The sequence below is a fragment of the Jaculus jaculus genome, chromosome 1 (assembly GCF_020740685.1).
Source record: "Jaculus jaculus isolate mJacJac1 chromosome 1, mJacJac1.mat.Y.cur, whole genome shotgun sequence".
NCBI lineage: Eukaryota > Metazoa > Chordata > Mammalia > Rodentia > Dipodidae > Jaculus > Jaculus jaculus.
The window spans coordinates 236,411,021-236,435,795 of NC_059102.1; the positions used below are offsets into that span (position 1 = coordinate 236,411,021).

At 39.4% G+C, this 24,775-nt stretch overlaps 1 protein-coding gene across 4 annotated transcripts in view; it reads right to left on the reverse strand.

Annotated features, from left to right (window-relative positions):
• Nucleotides 1-5,038: 5,038 nt before the first annotated feature.
• The window catches only part of Tox3 (TOX high mobility group box family member 3), a 123,472-nt gene continuing 103,735 nt past the window's right edge, over nucleotides 5,039-24,775 (reverse strand). For 2 of the 4 annotated variants that reach the window (XM_012950230.2, XM_045160393.1), the window contains exons 4-8: nucleotides 18,489-18,758; nucleotides 13,549-13,776; nucleotides 11,933-12,013; nucleotides 6,314-6,976; nucleotides 5,039-6,030 (exon numbers count right to left, since the gene is read on the reverse strand). In XM_012950230.2, the coding sequence (XP_012805684.2) occupies nucleotides 5,977-6,030; nucleotides 6,314-6,976; nucleotides 11,933-12,013; nucleotides 13,549-13,776; nucleotides 18,489-18,758 (1,296 nt within the window). In that variant the 3' untranslated portion in view covers nucleotides 5,039-5,976. Of the gene's footprint in view, nucleotides 6,977-11,932; nucleotides 12,014-13,548; nucleotides 13,777-18,488; nucleotides 18,759-24,775 lie in introns of all 4 variants that reach the window. The other 2 variants (XM_045160406.1, XM_004664854.2) reach the window with 1 other exon arrangement.

The following is a 24,775-nucleotide window of genomic DNA, read 5'->3' on the forward strand; positions in this document are numbered from 1 at the left end:
AAATAATCAGATTGGAAAGTGTTCACACCAAAGGAAGGTGCCATGTGGCACTGTGCACCGTTGAGAACATGGGTTAGGTGGCACTGGCTCTGGCTTACTGCTTGCCTAGCCAAGCGGACAACATGGATTAATTACTCTGTTTAGCATTGTGATGGATTTCTGTCACCTATCTGCATGCAACAAGCATGTATATTTATATGCCCTATATCCTAAGACATAAAAACACCTAAAATGCCATAGATATTCAACTATTTGAATGCCAATAAAACTAACCTAAGACTTAAAATTTCTTGTGTTCTGACTAGACCTCTTGTAAACATAAGTAGGAACAAGCCACAACTCCTCTCTGTGCCTCAGTTTCCTGATTTATTACATGGTAATGTCTGCCCCACCTAAAGAGGGAAAGGAATGAAGTGATCCACAGAAAATTGCTTTGAAAAGTACAGAGTGCTGTACAAAAGCTAGGGATAATGAGATGTTTTACAAAAGAGCATTATTCCTTTGCTAAGAAGTGTACATCCACATTCACATTTTCTATCTGTGAAGGGTCTTCTTTGAAATTAAATTGAGACCATAACCAACATCCCTCCCACGGCTGCCTGAGGTTTTACTCAGCAACAAAGCAAGGGCTTCGTTTCATCCTTCATCATGTTGGAGTTCAAGCACCAAGAGGTACTTTTTACCAGTGGTGAAAATAGCTTTCTTTTAACAGCAGACACAGAAAATGATCTGTCTCCTGATGCTAACATAAGAATATGGCTCATTCTACTGTTGCCATTAAAAAAAAAAAAATGCCTTCATTTGGCTTTCTTGATGGCATTCTTATACCACAAAGATGAGAGTGCCGTGTGAGGGAGCATGAAGCAACGGCATTGTTTATATATGTGAAGAATCATTTCTTGAGTAACATTTTAAAGTGGAGAGTCTGCTCCATTTTCCTTTTAGTTTTTTTAAAAAATATAGTTTTATTTATTTACTAGAGAGAGAGGGAGAGACATTTGAAAGGGAAGATGAATACCACAGGGCCTCTTGCCACTTGCTGCAAACCAACCTCACATACATGGGTCACTTTGTGCATCTGGCTTTACGCGGGTACTGGGGAACTGAACGCAGGCCTACAGGCTTTGCAAGCAAGTGCCTTTCACAGATGAGCCATCTCCCCAGGCTTCTTTCAGTTTTTAATTTTTTAATGTCAACTGCAAACTCATCTTTGAAGAAAGATAAGCCCCTTTGTGCATTCACTCATGCCTTCTTTCCTTGGATGCTCTTGGTGCCTGAGTTAAGCACAAATTCTGAGCAGGTCATCTATGAATCAGAACCCAAACTTCTTTTCCAGTACGCACTCCTGTTTAACTCTGTAAAAGCTCCTTGTGTCCAGTTGAGCCAGGTCCTCTTATGCTTTCCTTCAAGATGCCCATGCCTTCAACCTCAATAGCTTTTTTCCTACCCTCCCCTGAGCCAGACATGTCTCCATATACTTCCATCCTGGTCTACTGAAATCTTGCCCAATCTTCAAGTCATCTCTCTCTCTCTATGGTCAGTATTTCATTCAGCTTTCTCTAATGTCCCTAGCCAACTGCCATCTCTTCCTTTCCTAATGAGAATTTCATTTTCTCAGATCAAAAAAAAAAAAAAATCAATCACGTACACACACACACACACACACACACACAAACACACACAGTCGTTTTATGTTTCTTCTGGCACATTTAATTATTCTGTGTGGTAGATAGCTTTCCTATCCCAATAAAATATGAATACCTTTCAAGTGAAGGATGACTTTATTATTATTTTTAAGTTGTTTTTATGGGAAATTTCAAGAATATACAAAGTAAGCAGAAGGCACCATTTATCTTTGCTTCTCTTTTGGGATCTCTCACAATGTTTTGCATGTGGCAGAAGTAAATTTCAGTAATAAGGGCCTAAGGCAAATAGAACCACCTGCATATCTGGTCTCACACTTACTGAACAATTAAGCACCTCCTCAGTCTCACACACAAACACACATGACCCACACACCTGTAGGATCAGTCCACACATGTCATACCCAGCTTCACCATTCAGGACAAGTATTGATCTCTGAGGTTACTACAGTAAAGTTAATTATGCTTGAAGAAGGGGGAAGCAGGTAATTAAGACGATTTTCTAAGTGAATTCAAGTCTGTGTGGTTTTCTTACATGTATGCAACATTAGATGGGTAATCTACACACTTGAGAGCAGCTGCTCATATCAAAATTATAGCTTTCCTAACCTTGCATCATTGGCTGATACAAACAATATCTGAAAATATCTTTTGGTGATGCCCAAACCTCAGACTGAGATTCTTACATCTACTATTTTAGACAGACATTTTTAACTTGTGCCTACTTGGCTCATTGATTTCTCCCTCCCCCACCCTCCTTCTTCTCCCCCCCCCCCTTTCTCTCTCTCGTGTGTGTGTGTGTGTGTGTGTGTGTGTGTGTGTGTGTGTATAAGAAGCAGTGAAATCCTTAAAGTGATTCAGAATTCTAGAATGATAGATTACATGTCCATGCCATGTCATATGCAATTAACTCAAATTGACTGTACAGTGCATTATTCCGTTAGTGCATAGAAGATCAATAAATATGGAGAAAATCCACCCCTGCTCTCTACTTTCCCATCAGATTCTACAAGGTCTGAGACGGATCATGCTACTGTGATGTGTACGTCATGGCTAAGGCAGGCAGGTGGTGCATAGACACCATTCAAACTTGGCCTATTCAGTCCCAACTCCTCTAACGCTCCATTCATGCATAGCAAAACACCATCTGGTCCTATTTTGCCTCCAGCAATCACAGCTGACCAAAAACGATAATAACAGCTGTTGCAAAACAAAAGCCAAACAAAGGGGGTGGGTGAGGGGGGAGGAAAGGTTAGATTGAAGTCCAGTGCTGAAAAATGCTCCATGAAGTGAGAAATGCAAAAGAAACCATTCAGATGTCTGTAGCCCGGTGAATGGACACAGCAGAGGACTCACTTGAACTTGAGATATTAATCCATCTGTCTAGAAAGCCTTCAAACCTCCGTCAGGTGGTAATATATTGTAGAAATTATGCTGCACGAAGGCATTTAAGCTTCTGTTCTTTGAGTCAGGAACTAATGACCCCATGTCAGCTAAAAATGAAAACTCCTTATGTTCTTTCATCACACAGCAGTATAGGTTAATGCAGAGAAAGAACATGTTTAGCCAGAGTAATAAAATAATGTCCCCGTGGCAGGGGAGAGACAAGGTGTGTATGATAGGGGTGGGGCTTTGGCCTTGGAGAGACTCGTTAATGTCTGTGTAGCACTTAAGAGGTCTACACCAATCAGATACCGCCTAGCTCATGCTGGTTTTCACCAACCTAAGTTATTTCTTACCTATAAAAAATTAAAGTATACCCAGAACTTACTTAAACCTCGGGATTAGGAGACAGTATGTATGTATATATATATATATATATATATATATATATATATATGTGTGTGTGTGTGTGTGTGTGTATGTATATTACATATAAATATATGTGTGTTAGAACATATATATTATTCTAACATATATATGTATATGTGTATAGACACATACATATACATACATATACACATATGTAGGAACACAAGATGATTCAAATAACAAAAGTTGGGGATTTTTTACATGATTCAAGGTTTTGACATTTTAGGTATATAATTAGTTATTCCTGGTGACTAAGTTTTTTAAACTGCAGTAATTAAATTCTTTTTCTTTTTTTTCCTCCTGGAATTGACCATCAGTGGCTTAGTAGCATTTAATCAAATGCGATAAAACCTAAGATTTATAAAATCATTGAATAGATGTTACAACACCTGCCTGTAATGCAAACAGTTGAAAACAGACCTCACTTGCAATTAAGTCTTATCACTAGTGACATTTTTTTCCAAGCAATACTTCATGGGTTTTCAAAATGACAATTATAGAACTAACACACAATTACTGTCACATGTAGTTTAGCAATTAATTTTGAAGACATTTGTCTAAAGGTTTCACAACAGAATATAAAATGGTTCTTATTGTTATGTAATGTTTGATTCAATTCACCGAAAATCTTTTACCATCAGCTCTGCTTCTGATGGTCCTGATGTAAGAAGATCATTTCTTTGTGGAATACAATTGCCCCTTGTCGATGTGATTAGGCATCTTTCTGAGACTGTTTGAACACTGATACCTGTCAACTAATACATCTCATGAAAAGCTTCAATTTAGCCATAAATTTTCCTACAGCAAGAAATCTATAAATTTATAATTAGAATTTCTTGCTGTTCAATATTTGTACATAAAACAGAGTATGTGAGGATTATGAAATATTGAAAGCTGAATTCATTATTCATGAGCCACAACATACAGTAAATATTCTTTGAAATACAACAACTTGGAGGAATCTGTATTCTGTCACTCCTGAATATCTTGCACACAGGAGCAATAGAGAGTGCCACACACATCCCCATTCTTTCCAGCTTAGGATTCTGGTCAGGGTTGACACTTGCTGTTTTTAATTTTCATTTTATCATAAGCAGTTTAAGACTGTTGCCAGTGGTAATTTGCAATTTTTATCAAGACCTCTTCATTATAGCTTCTGACAGGACAGATGCTGTAATTAATCATGCAGGACAACTGGGGATCGTGGTCACACGGCTTTCAAAGAGAAGCCACTACACAGCAAGGAAAGGGGGAGTATGGGCATGGAAACGATTATTTTGGTTTTAAAATTGGGAGTCACTAATCATTTTACTAGTAATAACAACACAATGCCAGGTAGTTGCAACCCCAACTAAAAGGCAATTTCCCCTCCCCTCCATATTTAACTTGTTCTTATATCTTAACAAAAAGTACAATTACAAAAAATATTCCCATATTTTTGAGGGCCCTGATTTGTGGCTATGAAATTCAAATTCTTAGCCATGAAAATTATATCTCCAAAGGATCACGAAAGATGATACTCTCAAACAAAACTGGTGAAGTGCTGTACTTCCCCACCTCACCCGTATTCAACAAACCAAAGGTGAAATCTCACATACCATTTTATTTGAAAAGTGAACAGATTCCTTGTTGTTGCATCAAAATACAGTCCACAGTTTTTACTGAAATGTGTTTATTCTATAGCAAGATAAAAGCATTTTTGTTTTAGTTAAGCAAAATACAAACAACTTAATTGCTGCTATCGTAACTCATAAAAAAGTATAAAACAGCATAAAAACACAATAAGCAATGTCGCAATGAGCGGTTTATGTCACCAGTGTTTACGTTAAAGCCTCGTTTAGGAAAACTTTACAACACATAATATGAAAACTTACAACTTTGAAAGAAAATATTTACATTGATTATTCAGATGTAGTGTGCCTTTTAAATAGTCTACCAGTATTACATCATAATAAAAACTCTTGCTTTTTCTTTTTTAAATCTTAACTTTTGTAATAGCTGTTTCATTTAAGTGCATTTCCCTTTTAAAAATACAGTGTTTTTTTTATTTTTCAAAACTTGTCACTCAAAACACGGAATATAGTATTCACATTTCTTTTCTTCTAATTGGAATGAACAGAATGGGCTAACAGTGGTCATAGATATTGTCACAACACATACTGTGGTTTGATTTGGAGAAGGCATGAATAAAAAGTGGAATAAGTAAATAAGTCAATAATTGAATCTAATCACTTGCATTTTTTTCTGGAGAGATTTAGGAAAAAATAAGAGCTTTGGCAAAAGTCTGTGATTTACATTATTTTTTTATGACAAAAAAAATGCCATCAACTATTCACATCATACAAATGTTTGTATGAAACTGAATCTTCATATTTCAGGTAGTTACAACTGTGCTTTTTATTCATTTATTTATTTATTTACTTTAGGGCTGCAGAAGTTCCAATAGCCTGGAAGTGGGGTTTACTCACTTCTGGAGAAATAAGGCCATTTTCTATGACTCGGAGAGGCCAGTTTACAGTCATCAGTATATCCCAGGATTCATTAAACGGTTTGATTCACATATTGTAGGTATAGCCTGAATAAATAAAAAAGGCATCACATAAAAGAGCACAGCTTTTCTTGTTTAGAAACAAAATGATTTATAGTCAGCTAAAAGATGTTACCCAGCTACACCACAGTTCTTATTGCCTATCTAATAGACACTTGAGAGGACCCGTTGATCTGTTACGCATGTCTGCATAACTAACGCCATCTTACAAGTCTCAGCCCGGATACACCTTCCCGCCTATGCCATCTCCTTGGTGCACTCAAATCCACTGCTGCGTGGTGTGGCACGTGCGTCTTCAGAAAATACTGACCTGCGATAATACTTGAGTCTGTGTCTGAGACTGGATTTGTGACTGGTGCTGCTGTTGAGAAGCCGGCTGGGGGCTGCCGATGGCGGGGATGGGCGATGTGATCTGTGAGGTGACCGGGGAGTGCTGTCGGGGAGACGGCTGGGACTGCATGTGGTGCAGCTGCTGCAGCTGGAGGTGCTGTTGTAGCTGTTGCTGCAGCTGCTGCTGGTTGATCTGCTGCTGGAGGTGCTGCTGCATGTGGTGCTGGAAATGCTGCTGCTGCATCTGCTGCTGGATCTGCTGATGCATTTGCTGCTGCTGCAGTTGCTGCTGCTGCATCTGCAGCTGATGCTGCTGGCTTTGCACAGAAGGGCTCACCTGGGTGGAGGCGGCTGAGCCGACCATGGTGGTCCCCATGGAGCTTATCAGTGGAGCCCCAATGTTCGACGGCATGTTGGCTGCGATGGTGACTGATGTGACAATCTGGCTCATGGGCAGTCTCATGGTTAAAGGTTTGGGGGCAATTGACCTAGGGAGTGACTGTGAGAGAGTCTGAGGCGAGGCTGGAACTGTTCCATGCTGAGACAGTGGTGTGTTGAGAAGGAGGGAAGATGTCAGATTGGTTGAAGCCAGGGTCTGCTGAACAGAACGGATAGTCTGGGCTTCTGCTGATTCAGCAGCTGCCTGCATGCAAAAGGAGGTTCCAGAATGTTACCCTCTATTAAGTATTGTAAATATTAGCTGGGAGTGGTGGCACACACCTTTAATCCCAGAATTTGGGAGGCAGAGGTAAGAGGATTGCTGTGAGTTCAAGGCCACTCTGAAACTCCATAGTGAATTCCAGGTCAGCCTGGGCTAGACTAAGGCCCTACCTCAAAGAAACAAAAAAAAAAAAAAAGGAAAATAAAAGAAAAGAAAACATCTAAGTATTAGAATTGGCTTTAAAAACAGCCATCAATAGGCTGGAGAGATGGCTCAGAGTTAAAGTGCTTGCCTGTGAAGTCTGAAAACCCAGGTTCAATTCCTCAATAACCATGTAAGCCAGATGCACAAGGTGGCATATGTATATGTATATGTATGTATCTGGAGTTCATTTGCAGTGGCTGGAGGCCCTTGTGTGCCAATTCTCTCTCTCTCCATATATATATATATATATATATATATATATATATATATATATATCCATCTTTCTCTAATAACTAAATAAAATTTATTTTATTTATTTATATTTATATATATATTAGAGAAAGATGGATATATATATGAATATATATCCATCTTTCTCTAATAACTAAATAAAATTTATTTTAAAATAGTCATCATAATTCATGTCTTCCTATCTCTAGGGCCTCTGTCATGTGCCTGCAATTCTCCTGTCAAACTCTCTCCTTCTTGAGTCTGGGCTGGCCTGTGTCTTTGCTTTGGCCACTGTAATGAGATGAAAGTGACCGTGTCCCAGTTCCATGCTAATACTTCAAGAGACACGTGCCCTTCCCCTCACTCTCCCAGAGACCACCACTACATGTGTGTAGGGACAGACACTACACATGTACCAACTGCTTCACTTAAGAGCCCTCTGCCAGCTACTCAGCCAATTGCATGTACACAGATGATTCTCGCCACCTCCATTTCAACCTTCTGTTGACTTCAGACAGAAAATGAGGGCTGGATCCAAAGGACCAGCCAGCTACCTGGCACTCTCTGGGATAAATGCTTGTCTCTGTAAGTTACTGAGCTTTGTTGCTGACAGCTATGCAGCACCACTGAAGCAAAATGTAACTGCTACCCAAATTTAAAAAGAAACAACTCTTCAGCATTTAAGTCCATTCTAACCTCCCTGCTATGGTCCCATACACTGAAAAACAATGGACCAAACCTCCACTAATGAACATCTCTGTGACTTTGAGCATGTTCCCTCCCCCATCTATTCCTCAGTTTTCCTTTCTCCAGCATGCTGTTATATGGGGCTGTACTTGTATAGATGCTCTGAAAATTAACTCATGTACTAAGCTTTGAGAATTGAATTTGGCTCTTGGGAAGAACACAGTGTATGTTATTGATTTTTATTAAGTGACAATTAATACCACTAGGAAACTCTGCTACTAGAAAAGTCAAAGCCCTATGCTCACATAATTATTTATAATAGTACTCACTCAACTATAAGAAATATAAAACTAGAATCCCCAGAAACGCTAAATAGCAGTACTTCGTAACACTACAAATGTTTTAGGGTCATCCATATTTCTGAAGACCTATGAATTTATCCAAGAATCCATAGATAAGGGGGGAATGTTGAAACATTGCATAACTTGATAATCAGCATAAAATACTTGATAGATCTAGGGCTCATTGTGGAGAGAAACTATGTATTTCATTTCTAGGGCCTCTAACATGCTAGGTAGGTACTCTGCCACCAAGCTATGTATCTCTAGCTCTCAGAGGTATTTCTCTTCTTAATTAAAAAATATTTTATTTATTTGAGAGAGAAAAAGAGTGAAGAGTAGCAGAAGGCACCTTGGAGACATCAAGCAGTCATAAAATATCTTTAATATTTCAAATATCTTTGATTATGTGATTCTAATTTATAAAATCCTGCTGTTGGGAGAAATCTGACAAGTGACCTTATATAGTCATCCAAACTAGGCACAGCCATATGTGATATTATGGCCTCTTTTGGAATACATGGCCATAAGCATCATCTCTCCATGGGCAGTTTCCTTTGGTACAATACCCTCGGTACAAAAGCCCTGTGTGACTGCATGTAACAGGAGGACCCCATTCTCTAGGCTCACTGATGAAGCTGGTTGCAATACTCAAGATCATCTTTAAGAAACACTGGGATGACGCAAAAAGCAGAAAACACATAGCTTTGTAAATATAACTTATACTTCGAAATCTTCAGGCTAGTTCTCAGGAAGAAACCACAAGGGAACAACTGGATTCTGACACTAAGCAATGCCATCAGTGCTCCCTGGAGATGGAGTTCAATGCTCAATGGAGCTGGGCTGGTGACTAAAGAGTTCCTCCTTGCTTGCCAGGTGTACTCCCTTGCAGTTTAACCTAAGATTCTATTAATCTCCATGAAGATTAAAATTTTGTGTCAGTAGAGTCACAGCACAAAGGGTAGGGATATTAGGTTCTGCACATAAAGGCTTAAATTGTATGGGAATACGCTACAAGTCTAATATTACTTGTAATGTTGAAGCAGAAATCTTGCCTCCTACTATGTCACCTCTTACATGACTGATGATTCTATCTGGAGCAGAGAAATCAAAATTAACTTCCCTTTCATCATGGCCCTTATTATCTAAGGACTAAGATCTTCTGCCTCAAGTCCTCATTTGCCAGATTCTCTTAATTACTCTAACAGGATTTGATTTACATTCCTTACCATCATGAAGGCAACCCTCTGGGGAGCCTTCAACCAGTCACTATCTCTATAATTTGTGGGATCCAAAATTGAGCCAATTCTTTTTTTTTAAGGGGGGGGAGGGTAGAGACTGGACCTAGGACCTTTGTGCGTGCTAAGATGTTAACTCTAATCTCACTCCTCAAAGCAGAGCCAACTCTCAGAAATAGAATAATCTTCCCCCTGTACAACTGGATGCTGCCTTCTGGGAAGTCACATGTTGGGATCAAGGTTGAAATTATTATAAAGTTAGACCTCAAGGGCCATTACTTTTTGCTTCCCAGGTCTTTGGATTATTTAAAAAAAAACAAAAACACTACTATTGTAAATTTCATGTTATTATTGTGTTTGTGTAACCTATCTACATATGCAGATCCATGTGCCCTATGCACATGTATAAGGAGGCCAGAGGATGGTAGCAATTTTCATTATTCTATCTTATTTCTCCTTTTCATTATTCTATCTTATTTTCATTATTCTATCTTATTTCCCTGAGACAAGGTCTCTCACTTATCTTGGAGCTCACTGTGCTTTGGTTAGATTGGTTTACCAATGAGTCCCAGGGATCTTCTTGTCTCCAGCCTTCTTAGCACTGGAATAACAGGCATGTGCAGCCACACCAGGCTTTTATGTGTGTACTTGGAATTGAATTCAGGTTTGCACAGCAAATGCTCTTACCCACTGAGCCATCTATTTAGCCTTCATTTAGTCTTTTAAAATTCTGTCTGTTTTTTTTTTTTTTTAAAGATCATCTATGTGCCTTTGGAAAATATGTCTCAATACTGATTCTCATCACAAAGTATAACTTAAGTTATCCCTTCTGAGTCAGTCACAGACTCAAGAAGCCTAAACATGACTGTCATTTCTTTTTGAAACAGTGGATGTTGGCTTAAATCCATTTGTGGTCAATTATTATTGTGTTTTTATTGTTTTAATTTATTTATTTGAGAGCGACAGACAGAAAAAGAGGCAGATAGATAGAGAATGGGTGTGCCAGGGCCTCCACCCACTGCAAGCAAACCTCAGATGCATGTGCTACCTGTGTATGTGGCTTACGTGGGTCCTGGGGAATCAAACCTTGAACCAGGGTCCTTAGGCTTCATAGGCAAGTGCTTAACCACTAACCATCTCTCCAGTCCTGTGGTCAATTATTCATGCGATAATACACAAGTATCACCTACTTTCTTTTTTATTCATTTACCCGACTTCAGGGTAAATGCTCTTGACCTGATGAATGTTTTCTCTCTAGTGGCGTGGGAAGTGTCCAGAGAGCTGTTCACAAATGCAGGAGGACCTCTGTTGATGTGAGTGGGCACAGAGGCCAGTGCAGAGCCTCATATAAAGAAGAAACAACTCAGGGAAAAGTGGAAAAGAAAGGGAGCTTGAACCCTTGCAACACAGCTTTGTGGTCCTGTCCTGCACTTGAGATGCCAATCCCAGTGAAATGACACCTCCACTTCTCAGAGGAGATGCTCCCCCAGGAAAACCATGTGCATACAGACTCTCCTTCCCAATGTCTGTCTGAATTGTAGGAAGGCAAGAGACTGCGGTCATTAATTAGTTGTTAAAATAGCAAAAGAGCTCAGGTGTGGGGGAGTTACTCAGTCGAGCACAGTGCTTGACTAGAGTGCGTGAGGACCTGGGTCCAAGCCCTAACACTGCCTAGTACATCAGTAAAGTAGCGGCTCATGCTATCAATGTAATAACGACCTAGACTGGCATTTGCTTTGGGATATTAGTATGTTTTATAATACATCAGGGTCCATTGTATATTCTATGTATAATACATATACTTTGTGCCTCAGTACTTGGAACATAATTTTACTTTAAATAATCATGAGCTTTATTTATTTATATGATGTAAAACAATTGGTCAAAATGTACCATTGCGACGGTGGTAATGTAACCACTGAAGAATTTATGGTATGTTTAAAATGCCTGATAAACACACCTCCCAGGTTTAAATAGAGGACATTGACATGATTCCAATTCCTAACAAAGAGGAGAATAAGAGGCTATTTAAAATGTGTCTATTTGGCTAAAAACACACATAGAAAGACCAGTAAGTCCTGCAGCAATCACTGAGATCCCAAAGTCTAAATGAACTCCTGTTGCCCACATGCTCACGTGGGCAATCTCTAATGGAAACAGGGTTGAGTCACTCAAATGCCTTTCCCTCAGCTCTCAGAAGAGCTGCACCTAGGCTGCCTTCTACCCTGCACAAGGCTTACCTTGGAAACGAGGCTGGCCCTGTATGCAGCCAGAGCCTTCAGGTATTCTTTTTTGGCAGCTTCTGTTTTCCTTTTATATACCTATTAAAATAAGACCACAATTAGCACCAGCTTTAGGCAATAAATTTTCAGCTATAAAACTGCTGCACAAATTAAGTCACATGAACATAACTCACCTCAAAAGTTGGCTCCCTTGGCTTTGATTATTTTTAATGTTGCACACATGCACACACAGAGGTATTAAAACAAAAACCCCTACCACCCACACGGCAGCTCAATTTGGATGTTTACTCTCACGAATGAGAGAACAATCTTGGGTTGCCACAGAGTTCCGTGAGAGTCACACTGAAGGCCTCGTGCTAGGGCCTGAAACAAGCACCTGGAATGAGCTTTGTCACAAAGAGCTTCAATTCTAGCGGGTAATGAGTTTCTCCCTCAATGTCTTCTCTCCCTCACCTGTATTCCTAAAGTGTGCCAGCCGTTAAGAAACAACAATACGTAGGATGAGTAAAGACCGATGAGAAAAGATACACTCCTCTCAACCCTGGGTTTCTTTGCAAGGAAAAAAGCTGGGAGATTACCATGAGTGGGCCCAGGGAGTTGCATAAACAAATTCTGGAAAGCCACACATGATTTTGAGCTTCTTTGTCTCAGATGGTCTGATGGCTGGGTGTTAGGGCAAGTGCTGCTGTCTCTCCAGAATACACAAGTCTGGAGCAACTATCTGCAAGTCCCCTGGATTCCATGTGAGGGACAGAAAGTCTATCTGCCATATATATGTGGTGGCAAATTCATGGCAAACAAATGGGAAAACCCAAATAGCTACACCATCTTGGTAAAACGAGCTACTAGTGGAAACGAGTTAATGATCTATCAGGAAAAGTCAGGTGTTTCCTCCGATCTTCAGACCGAAAAGAACGATTCTATTGATTCTGTTTTATCACTAATAAAGATCACTTTTCTATGGATATGAAAACATTCACTCCTATTCAGGGTAATTGGAGTTTCATGCAAGGAGCAGGGGAGGACCAACCCCCAAGGAAGCCATTCATCCTGTTCATTTGTGCCGAGGAGCTGTGAGGGGAAGGAGAGGAGACTAGGCCCCTGAGGAAGTATCTCCCACCAGCATGGCTAATCTCTGAATACCTCTCACACAGCCTAGCTTGAAATGAACTTGGAATAACATTTCAAATGCTTAGTGACAATAATGAGACACGCAGAGACAGCTTCAAAGTTTGGAAACCCACCAGGATAGCACAAGGGTTCAGAAAGATGATCAATGGTAAAGTAGGCAGGATGGACCTAATCCTTTTGTAGGGCCCTTTCTGAACAAAGGGAAAAGAAATTCCACGTTATTTAAAATGAAAAGATTATCATCAAAAGTTGATGCTTGCCGGCTACTGCCTGGATTTCTTCCAAGTCTCCTGTGAATGGATTCTGAACATGCAACCTTCCACGGACTGAGAAATCAATATAACTAGAGTTGTTTGGGTTTATTTGCGTGTGTGTTTTAATTCCATAGCTTAGATGGGCTTTCCTAAGAAGCAATCACATTCAAAGAATGCGTGCATTCAGAAAAGCGACACTCCAGCCATGCTAAGCTCTTCTGGCCTCACCTGCTTTTGTTCCTCTCCAAGGCTGTCCCACATAGATGCTACGATTTTTGAGACCTCTCCAAAGGTTGCGTTGGGGTTTTGACCTTTAATTGCGGCCTGTGTGTCTCTGAAAAACAGGGCATATGCTGATACTGGCTTCTGGGGTTCATTGGGATCTTTCTTTTTCTTTTTCTTTGGAGTCTTGGGCTTCTTGCCAGAATCTGGGGCCGTTCTTTTCTCTCCAATGGCCTGCAAAGCAGGAAGAAAATTCACTGGCTAAAATGCACTTGCAGAGAATGCAGCAAGACTTATTCGGGGGCCACAACTGTTCTTTGGAGGTTTTGTTAAGCACCATCAACAGCTGAATCGCCACCAAAGGCGGGGGAGGGGCAAATTTGCTTAGAGTTAACTGGACAGCAGAGATTAGCATTTAGAACACTGATTAATGAGACCCGGAAGTAGCTTCAATACAGTCGCAACATATGCTCTCAACAACAATTATGAGTAATGAAAAACAGAACACTCTGTATTAGGCATTGCTACACACACACACACACACACACACACACACACACACACATGATGTTATACATGCACACAGAAACAAAACACTGCACACTGTCAGTTTCTAGAAGTAAAAACCTAATCATGTTTTCAATGTTGATCACATTTAGACATTCTAAACGAGGTCACATGTCATGTATATGACTGGTCAGAATTGAATTTTGTAAGGCTATTTTTTTTCTTCTTACAAGAGGTTAATGAGCCTCTGGAAATTGAAACAGGAATTAGCTATAATCACTACACTTGCACAATAAAGAAAAGGTCATCTTTATTTTCTAAAATAATAATAACTTTCTAAAGGACAAGATGACGAAATATAAAAATGTCAAAGCCACTTTAACTGGATATAGAAAAGAAATTGACACTCTTCATAAGATTAAAAACCTGTAAAAAAAAAAAAAAAAAGAAAAGAAAAACAGGGGAGGACTGGAGAAATGGCTTAGCAGTTTAAGGTGCTTGCTTGCAAAGCCTAAGGACTCCACAAATCCCACATAAGCCAGAAGCACAAGGAGGTACTTGTGCACAAGGTGGTACACATGTCTAGAGTTCGATAACAGTGGCTGGAGGCCCTGGTGCTCCAATTCTCTCTATCTCTTGCTCTCACACTTCCTGATTTTTTTTTTTTTAAAGGCTAGTTTGTTGGGCTTCCCTCAAAAATAAAAAAAAAATCTGTAAAAGAACAAGAGTTGATACTGAAAGTCACCAAGATTAACAAGGAGATGGATAGAAAAATGCATCTTATATATATGGCAAATAACCCTGCATGCAAGAACACTGCCACACAGGTTTAATTAACATGAGTGTCCATTAAGAACCACAGACATGATGTGGATATATGTCCCCAAATCTACATCCAACTAAGCTTTGGGTATATTGTCTACAATCATCTGTTTTTATTGATGTCATTGATATACTTAGCAGAAGGAAGGAACATGATTTACTAACCTTGGTTTTCTCTTTTTCCTCCCTTGCTTACAGCATACCTACATTGAAGGCACTTCGTGGTTAATTTCATCAAGAATCCTCATGTTTGTGAAAATCTGTTTTAAAACCTGGTTTGGACCCAATCAGTAATAATAGATTCAAGTTTTACCAACTGGCTTTTAATGAACTTGAATCTTAGTATAAATATTATTAAATATTATTTTCTTAACTCTTTAAAGGAGTATCACTGGGAATTTAATGCAATTACTAAAGGTAACTTATAAGTACTTTCTTGGAGAGCAATGACTCTTTAAAGTTTTAAGATGCTGACTTCTCTAGATTTGCACTGTTTGGATGGTAACAGCATGTATACAGGAGACCAGCAGATTCAGAAGGTATAAAGGCACATCTCCTTATCTTCAGGAAGTCCAGTTTCTCTGCTCACACCATCAATATGATAATTATATAGACTATACCATCTTTTTTCTAAGTTCTTGGAATAAGTGAGATTTTTATTTAATGCATCTGAATTTGAAGGAGAACTAAGCACCTTTCAATTACAGCTTTAACTGGAGCCAAGTTTTCCTTCAATGAAAAATTATTTTAGGGCTGGAGGGATGGCTTAGCAGTTAAAGCATCTGCCTGCAAAGCCAAAGAACCCAGGTTCTATTCTCCAGGATCCACGTTAGCCAGTTGCACAAGGGGGCACACGCATCTGGAGTTCATTTGCAGTAGCTGGAGGCCCTGGAGCACCCATACTCTCTCTTTCTCTCTCTCTCTCTCTCTCCCTCTTTCTCTATCAAATAAATAAGTAAAATATGAAAAATCATTTTAGCAAGCAATAAAATGAAATAAAGATACATACACATTTTTTAATGGACTCTAACAACTATATTCTTTTCCCAGAGGTCATTCTGGCACTTGTTTGTGCCAAAAAGTTCCAACCAACAGCAATTCTTATGCAGCTTTTCCCAAATGAAAGGAGGCAAATTTCAATCTCTGTAAAACAATATTCAGACGTCTGCACCCTTCAATGTCTATCTTGGAAAAGTATGATTTTTCCCTAACCATCATCACTTTTTAAGGACAAACTATGCACAAATAGTCCCACCACTTAAATAAAAGCGTGGGATGCATTCTGCTATAGAAACTGTTTTGGTAATTGACATAAAAAGTTAAGAAATCTGGAGTAGAAAAGGTATAATTAAAAATTAAAAGTCATTTTAATCTTTTTTTTTCCTCAGGTTGCTTAAAAGGTAATATACTGGATTCCTTATCTTGACACAAAATCTAGACCTACACTTAAAATGAAGTAAACTATGAGTCACAGAGAAGATTCTCCATCATTCTGACAATTTCTGTATGATCCATGTACAGTGAAAGGACCCCACCCTGCTGAGAGAGCAGCTGCGACCTGGCTGTGCTTTTTATGTGCCTTGAGTTTCCTTAACTATTATCTGTCACTACATTCAAGTCTGAAAGGCTATTACTAGCCCTGCATTCATCATCCCTATGTCCAACTAAGTGTTGATTTGATGTTACAAAACCAAACCTTCCTCTTGAAATCCCCTTGCTTCCCACAACATCATTCTAGCTAGCCCCCTCCTTTCTCTGCTCATCACTCAATCTTCTCTTGCTTCTCTTCTTCCATTTGTTACTGAAATGACCTGGTACTTGTTTGCTCCTTATACTTCCTTAAAACTGCTGATCTCCCCACTATCTTTATGCCTATATGGATATAGTCTCTGAACCTACAGTGTCAATTCCAATAAACTGAGCCTATATAACTAGACTCAAATGTGAGCACTGCATATCCAACTGCTGGCCAAACCCATTCTCTTGTGGGGTGGGGCATTTCTCTCTCCGATGGAACTTTTCATTTACTGATATCCATGCTGGGTCTCAAACTAAAATGCATTTTATATCTCTTCATTCACTATGTCCTAATGCTTCTCCCTTGTAAATGTCTTGTTAATCTAGTATCTCTTGCCCATTTCTTCCTCTGATTAAAAAAAAAAAAAAAGAAACAAAGGAAGGAGCATTCTAATTAATTTCCTTTTCTCTCCATCCTCCCTTTGTAGACATTCTATAGAAAACCAAAGTTGTATATTTTTTAAAATTTTAAAACATTTTTTATTTGAGTAACAATGAGAGAGAGAGAGAGAGAGAGAGAGAGGCAGACAGACAGAAAGAGAGTGGGTTTGCCAGGGCCTCCAGCCACTGCAAACAAACTCCAGATGCCTGCACAACCATGTGCATCTGGCTTTACGTGAGTCCTGGGGAATCAAACCTGGGTTTTGGGGCTTTGCAGGCAAATGCCTTAACTGCTAAGCCATTTCCAGCCCCAAAAGTTATCTTTCTGAAGCATCAATTTGCTTAGTCCATCCCCATGTGCTAATAATTAATTAGTTATCCACTACCAGTAGAAGGAACCACATTTAAAGCATTTCTCTCTTCTGTTTCTTTCCTCTTCCAGGTTAAACTTCATGAAACCCATAAATTGACATGTGCTTCCCTTCATTCCTTATTGTTCCCTCTAGGAGAATGCAGCCTCCTCTGCCTCACAAAGTTTTATGCATCCTTTCAGATCTAATTCAAATACAACATTCTCAATAAAGTCTTCCTCAAATCACTCTCCCAAGCAGAATCGATTATCATCTCAGGACACCCAATCCATCAATTATGCTACTAATCACATCTGAAACTAGTTTTAAACATTGCTATTCAACTCCAGTGGAGAGTCCCTTGGGCAATAATTCTCTTACAATTGTTTTTTGAGGGGGGCTACTTATAGAACATAGGGCCTTGCATGCACTAAGAAAGCTCTCTACCAGTTATATCCTCAGTCCTCTGAAAAACTTTCTATCAGCAGAACAAAGTAAATTACACAGCACAGGATAGGTCCACAATATACAATTAACAAAAGCATGGTGAGTAATTATGTACCATTTCAATATTCACTTTCATTAAAGTTACCCATGATGGACATTCAGAAAACTTGTACTTACAGTCTGTGAACATTCAAAAATAGTTTCCATAACAAAAGGCATTCAATAATTCACATTCACTAAGTGAAAACTTTCATGGAAGTACAAAGCTATCAAAATGTGGTCAGACACCAAATTAGATGAAACTTATTCACAATGATACCAAATTAGAGCAGGAGCAGTTTAGAATCTCTGGAGAATTTAGCATTTCCGGGAGATTCCGAAAAAAAACAAAAAAACAAAAAAACACAAAAAAAAACCCTTTTGCAGATTAGGGAAGTTGAGACTATAAGAGTTAGATAACTTGCCTAATGTCTTATAGTACAAAGAAACCAAGTCTTCCAATTTCTAGTTCAATACCCTTTCCACCAAAAATAAATAAGAGTGAAGCAAAGAAAACACCATTAATTGAAGGGTTTCTCCAAAAGCACAAGGAAAAAATAAATGCAATGAGACCTAGAGCTGGTGGACTGCATTCTGACTTACTCTGTTGGCCTCGTCAGCATCCTCTTCGTTAATGGAGCTGGAAGGCGATGGAGTGGCTGATTTGCTTGCCGGAGGCGAAGGAGAAGTATGGGGTATACTGGCCCCTCCAAGATTCAAGCCCAGCTGTGCACTGAGCTGAGACTGGTTGATGGTGGTCAGCTGGGCAGGAGGCATGACCCCAGAGCGAGCAGCATCGGTCATGTGGACAATTGATCTCATAATCAAGGAGGGATCCTGACGGTACTGTGACACTTGTGTGTGGTTCTGATCCTATAAAGGTAACAGCAAAAGGGGAAGCATTTTAGATCTTCCAACTCTTAATGAACTGATGAGGTTAGAAGCTCTTTAGATAGGTTGGAGCTGTGATAGCCTTGAAAGATCTGGCCTACTTCAGGATGATGTTCACAGTGAAATAATTAAATACAAAGCCTCAAGCCACAAAGTTGAAAAACCAGAAGCACAACACCAGAAGATGTCGCCCAGGTTGTTTCAGTATAGGACTAACCTTGGATGACTTTTTGAAAAAGATCGTTTGCCAAAAAAAAAAAAAAAAAGACAAGCTCAAAACTCTTGTTATTCATGGAGGAAACTGATGGGGGCGGGGGAGGGTTGAAGCAGAGACCATCCCATTGGATTTTCACTAGTGGGTCTGCATCCTTCTCACACCCATTACTGGTTCCATGACCCTCCATCCAGCTGTGTGAGAGGAGGAGAGTCAGTCCTTTGCTGCATCTTTCTAGAAATGCCCTTGACACACAGTGAGGAGGAATAGAGAAACAGAAAGCTTTGGTTTCACAGAGCACCGTCTATCTGCCTTAGGGTATCCTTTCTGTGCACCCCTCATGGTTAACCAGGGTCCATCAAGAACACATAGAAATCACTCAGGATCTTCTGGATTAGATAACATTTCACTTAAACTCACTTTGTTTTCTTTGCTTGGATTCACCATGATTTCATGTAATAATGGATTTTTTAAAAAAATATATATGTGGAAAGAATAGGTAGGAACTTCCCTATCTGATCTTGTTTTCTCTGGAAGCTATTTCACTGATTTCCAGAGTGGCCTTCCTTGTTTGGGGATTTGTGGAAAAGGCATTGGGGCTACTATTGATTCTCTCTCTTTTCTTCTTCTTTTCTTTTTCAATTCCAAAGAATATAAAAATGAAGACATGCTTTTCAAATGACTCCTTCTAGACTTGTCATTTAGAGTCTATGTTTTATGAAAATTAAATTCTCTTGACTCTCAATGACCCAAAATCTAATTTTATACTAAGCTTAAGAATTCTTAACTGTTCTTTGGAGTCTTTCTGATACAGATTTTTTTTCTTCTTTAAAGAAGCACAATGAATTGTAAATAACTACACTGGTGTACTTGGTTTCTTACTAGTCAATGTCTAAATGCCACCAAGTAAGTATCTGTATCAAAGGAAACCAGATGAGTAAATTATGATCTCACCATACTACAAAGTGTTACAAAGCTCTTCAAGACAATGAATTAGACTGATGTGTAGTGATCTAACGCAGAGTTTCTCAATCTAGGCTCTAATAACATGGAGCAGGTAACAGTTCTTATAGGACCCTGTCTTCTGGGTCACATAGGCAGTCCTGCAGCCTCCTCAGCTACCACCCACTACAGCTAATAGCAACCTACCTCCCCATACCTGTCGTAACAATAAAAGTCTCTAGACATGACCTCGGGGGCAAAATCACCTCCATTGAAGAGTTACTAATCTCAATTGATAGAAAAGACATGAAAAGACAAGTTGCAATATAATTATAGAAAAAATCATTTTTATATTTAAAAAAATGGTTTATCGTAACTGTCAACAATGGCACATTATAAGAGATTGGAATGCAGGGATAAAGAAAGGAGAGTCTTGGGCTGGAGAGATGGCTTAGTGGTTAAGCGCTTGCCTATGAAGCCTAAGGACCCTGGTTCGAGGCTTGATTCCCCAGGACACATGTTAGCCAGTGCACAAGGGGGCACACACATCTGGGGTTCGTTTGTAGTGGCTGGAGGTCCTGGTGCGCCCATTCTTTCTCTTTCTCTCTCTCTGCCTTTCAAATAAATAAATAAACAACAAAAAAACCAAAGGAGAATCTTAACTTTTCATGAGTATATGTGTATGCTGTTTTGACAAATTGACCAAAATACAAATAATGAAAATTAAAGCATTTGACTCCAGGGGAAAAAAAAAACAAAAAAAAAACAAAAAAAAAAAAACCTAGGGCTAGAGGGATGGTCTAGCTGTTAGGGCATTTGCCTGCAAAGACAAAGGACTCAGGTTCGATTCCCCAGGACCTAGGTTAGCCAGATGTATAAGGGGGTGCATGCATCTAAAGTTTGTTTGCAGTGGCTGGAGGCCCTGGTGCATACATTCTCTCCCTCTCTCTCTCCTTCTCTCTCTCTCTCTCTCCAGCTTTCTCTGTCAAATAAATAAACAAAAATGAAAAGAAAACTAATCAGAAGTTAATACAAAATGGTTAAAATTATTGCTAGAGTTTAGTATTTTCTTTTTTGAAATAGGATTTCATATAGCCCAGGCTGGCCTGGAATTCACTATATAGCTGAGGCTAGTCTTGAGCTCCTGATCTTCCTGCCTCAGCTTCAATAGATCTTGGATTAGAGGTATGCACCACCAGGCCTGGCTTAGAGTTTGTTATTATGCATACAAAGTTTTAATCTCTTAATAATTTCATAATTATTAAGTTACTCTCCAATCCTGGATAAAATTATATAAGTACCAGAACAATCCCACTTTTGCTTGTTTCACTGGCAAGGCTTTCTCCATCATTTCCACAGCACCAAATTCCACTGGCAGGAGGCCCTCCACACATGGGAGTCACAAAAGTGGGTTGCTGCCTGTCCAGTTTTTCTAACTGGAATTCTACCAAAAATGTGTGCCCATTTTTTCTAGAAACTCTGGGCTATCTGTCTGTCTACTCTTTCATGTTCTTTTGATGGCTCAACCATTGTTTACTTATGTCCATTCCTAGTAACAGGAATTGACTTGTAATCATATTCTTTTTAATTAATTAATTAATGAGAGAAAGTGGGAATGAGAGAAAGAATGGGCATGCCAGAGCCTCTAGCCACTGCAAAAAAAAAAAAAAAAAAAAAAAAAACAAACCTCAATATATGTGCCCCATCGTGCATCCGGCTTTATGTGAGTAGGAGGGGACTCAAACCCAGATCATTAGGCTTTGCAGGCAAACACCTTAACCACTGAGCCATCTCTCTAGCCCACTTTTTTTTTTGAGGAAGGGTCTCGTTCTAGCCTAGGCTGACCTGGAATCCACCATACAGTCTCAGGCTGGCCTTGAACTCAGAGCAATCCTCTGCCTCCCCAGGGCTGAGATTAAAGCTGTGCACCACCAAGTCTGGCAGAGAGAGAGAATAGGTGCACCAGGGCCTCTAGCTGCTGCAAACAAACTCCAGACGAATGTGCCACTTTGTGCATCTGGCTTTACATGGGTACTGCAGACTCAAACTTGGGTCATTAGGCTTTACAGGTAAGCACCTTAACTGCTGAGCCATCTCTACAACCCCCTGTAATCTTTTCTTTCTTTCTTTCTTTTTTTTTTTTTTTTTTCAGTTTTTCAAGGTAGGGTCTCACTCTGGACCAGGCTGACCTGGAATTAACTCTGTTATCTCAGGGTGGCCTTGAACTCATGGCGATCCTCCTACCTCTGCCTCCCGAGTGCTGGAATTAAAGGCATGCGCCACCACACGTGGCTCCCCTGTAATCTTATTCTTAATTTTACCCTCCATCTATACTTTCAGATGCTTTCTAACTCTTTTTAGTCTTATTGAAAGTTGGAAGTTTTACAGCATCAACTTCCAGAGTTCATTTAAATACATATTTTAATTTTGACTCTATGATAATGTTAACTAACTGGTATGGCCAAGAGTGGTAACAATCTGATTTATCATCAGTAGACAATTTATTTAACTCCCGCTGCAAAAATCAGCCAGATTGACTGGCATGCCCACAACTGCAATGTTTTGGATGTGTCTTATCAGCAAAGCAATCACTAAGAAGCATGCCTTCCTATCTTGCTTAACCCACCTGCCACCCATGATTTTATTGTGAAGCTAGGTGCTGTGATGGACTGTGGAGGTCACTGTGCCATAAAGGGGCCTTTACTCGGTGACTACCAAATATCAGGGTCTGTGCTGAATTTAACATGTGTTTTCTAATTTAAGCCCCTGAGTTAGACACTATTATGATGCTGATTCTTAGATAGACCAGAGTGATTCCCTAGGGTCACCAAGCTAGTTAATGATTCTTGATCTATAGGAAAAAGGGTATGCTAGGGAAGCAATAGTGTCCTAATGGTAGATGGTAACAGAAGACAGAGAGAAGAATGGGCCATAGGATTCCCACCATCATCATCATCATCCTTAATGACATCCTTAATGACATCAATTCCATGCCCATTTATTTTAAAAGTGGAGTTCCCATGTAAGTCAGATGCACGAGTCTGTTTGCAGTGGCTGGAAGCCCTGGCATACCTGTTCTCTCTCTATTTGTCTCTCTCACTCTCTGTCTGTTGCTGTCATATAAATAAATAAAAATAAACAAAAATTAAAAAAAAAAACAAAAGTGGAGTTCCCTCATCCTATTTCACTACCAAAAACATAGGATTCTTTTGCATTTGAGAAAACCATAAGAAAATCATTCTGAAAATATTGTTGGTGAGAATACATTCTTGTCTGAAGACCCAAAAGGTTGCTGGCCCAACCCTTCTTATCTCCTATAGGACAAGATATGAAGGGCTTCTGGAATATATTCAAAGAAGTTGTGACTCATATAATCGATGCACCAGAATGTGCCAAGTTTGCCATGGCCCACAGTTAACTTATAATAACTTCTGATGCCAGAGGATTATCATATAAGAAGATTAATGGTCAAAGTGTGCCTTTAGAAATTCAAGCTCCTTTAGGGCCACCAATTATTAACCACTCCAATTATTTTTTTAAAAAAATCAATCTTTTAGAAGAGGTTTCTGGGCTGGGTATATAGCTCAGTGGTAAAGTACTTGCCTAACATGTGTGAAGCTCTGGGTTCAATCCCCAGAACCACTGTGAGCAAAATAAAAAGATGTTTCCTTGGATATAAGGATTCCCACTTAGAAGGATAGCAGTTTGGTTTCAAAGTTAACATACAGCACCTACTGTGTGCCCAGCAGGCAAAGCCAAGATACCAATGATTATGTTTTTAGAAATTGGAAACTCAATACGTAAATCAATATTGAAACATTACCCTAAACAAAAGTTAGGATGAACTATCACATTTACTGAACAAAGCATAGGAAAGAATACTTTATATTTCACAAAAGAAGATCACAATTTTTCCCAATACAAATGACACAATAAGAAAATGCATACAACCCAAAGAAATGTAACATATTTTCGGAAATCACTTTCCCTACTAAAAATGGATCTTGAAAGATTTATCACTGATCAACTGAAAGGCAAAGCAACTAGTGGATTGCAATATTTCTAGGATTGTATCCAACAATAAGGCCTGAATGCTGACATTTTCAACATATATATATATATATATGTATATGTGTATGTGTGCATGCATGCATATCTTTATATCCCCTTGTGTTTCTGGGATCTAACCTAAGACTTCACTCATGCTAGGTAAGAACTCTACCATTGAGCAGTGTTCCCAGACCTGCAGTTATATTTAATATCTAAAGTATCAAATCCTAATTGTTCAGGATTTGGGAAAAACTCATTCCCTCCCTCCCTCCCTCCCTCCCTCTCTCTCTCTCTCTCTCTCTTTTCTCGAGGTAGGGTCTCACTCTGGCCCAGGCTGACCTGGAATTCACTATGTAGTCTCAGGGTGGCCTCAAATGCACAGTGATCCTTCTACCTCTGCCTCCCAAGTGCTGGGATTAAAGGCGTGCACCACCACCCCCGGCTCTTCATTCTCTTTTTTGCATCTTCCTGACTGTCAATTGATGATATTAAACAAGATACTTTTCATATTTTTATTCATTTATTTTTAAGCAGAGAGAGAATGGGTTTGCCAGGGACTCCATGTGCTGCAAATGAACTTCAGATGCATACACCATTTTGTGCATCTGGTCTTACATGGATACGTGGGTACTAGGGAATCGAACCCAGGTTGTTAGGATTTGCAGGCAAGTATCTTAACTGCCAAGTCATTTCTCTAGCCCCTAAATAAGAATTTCAATATGTCATAGTATTGACATTTGATCTGGAAAATTTTTGTTAGGGGAAAGGCACCCTTTAAATTGTTAATTTTTAA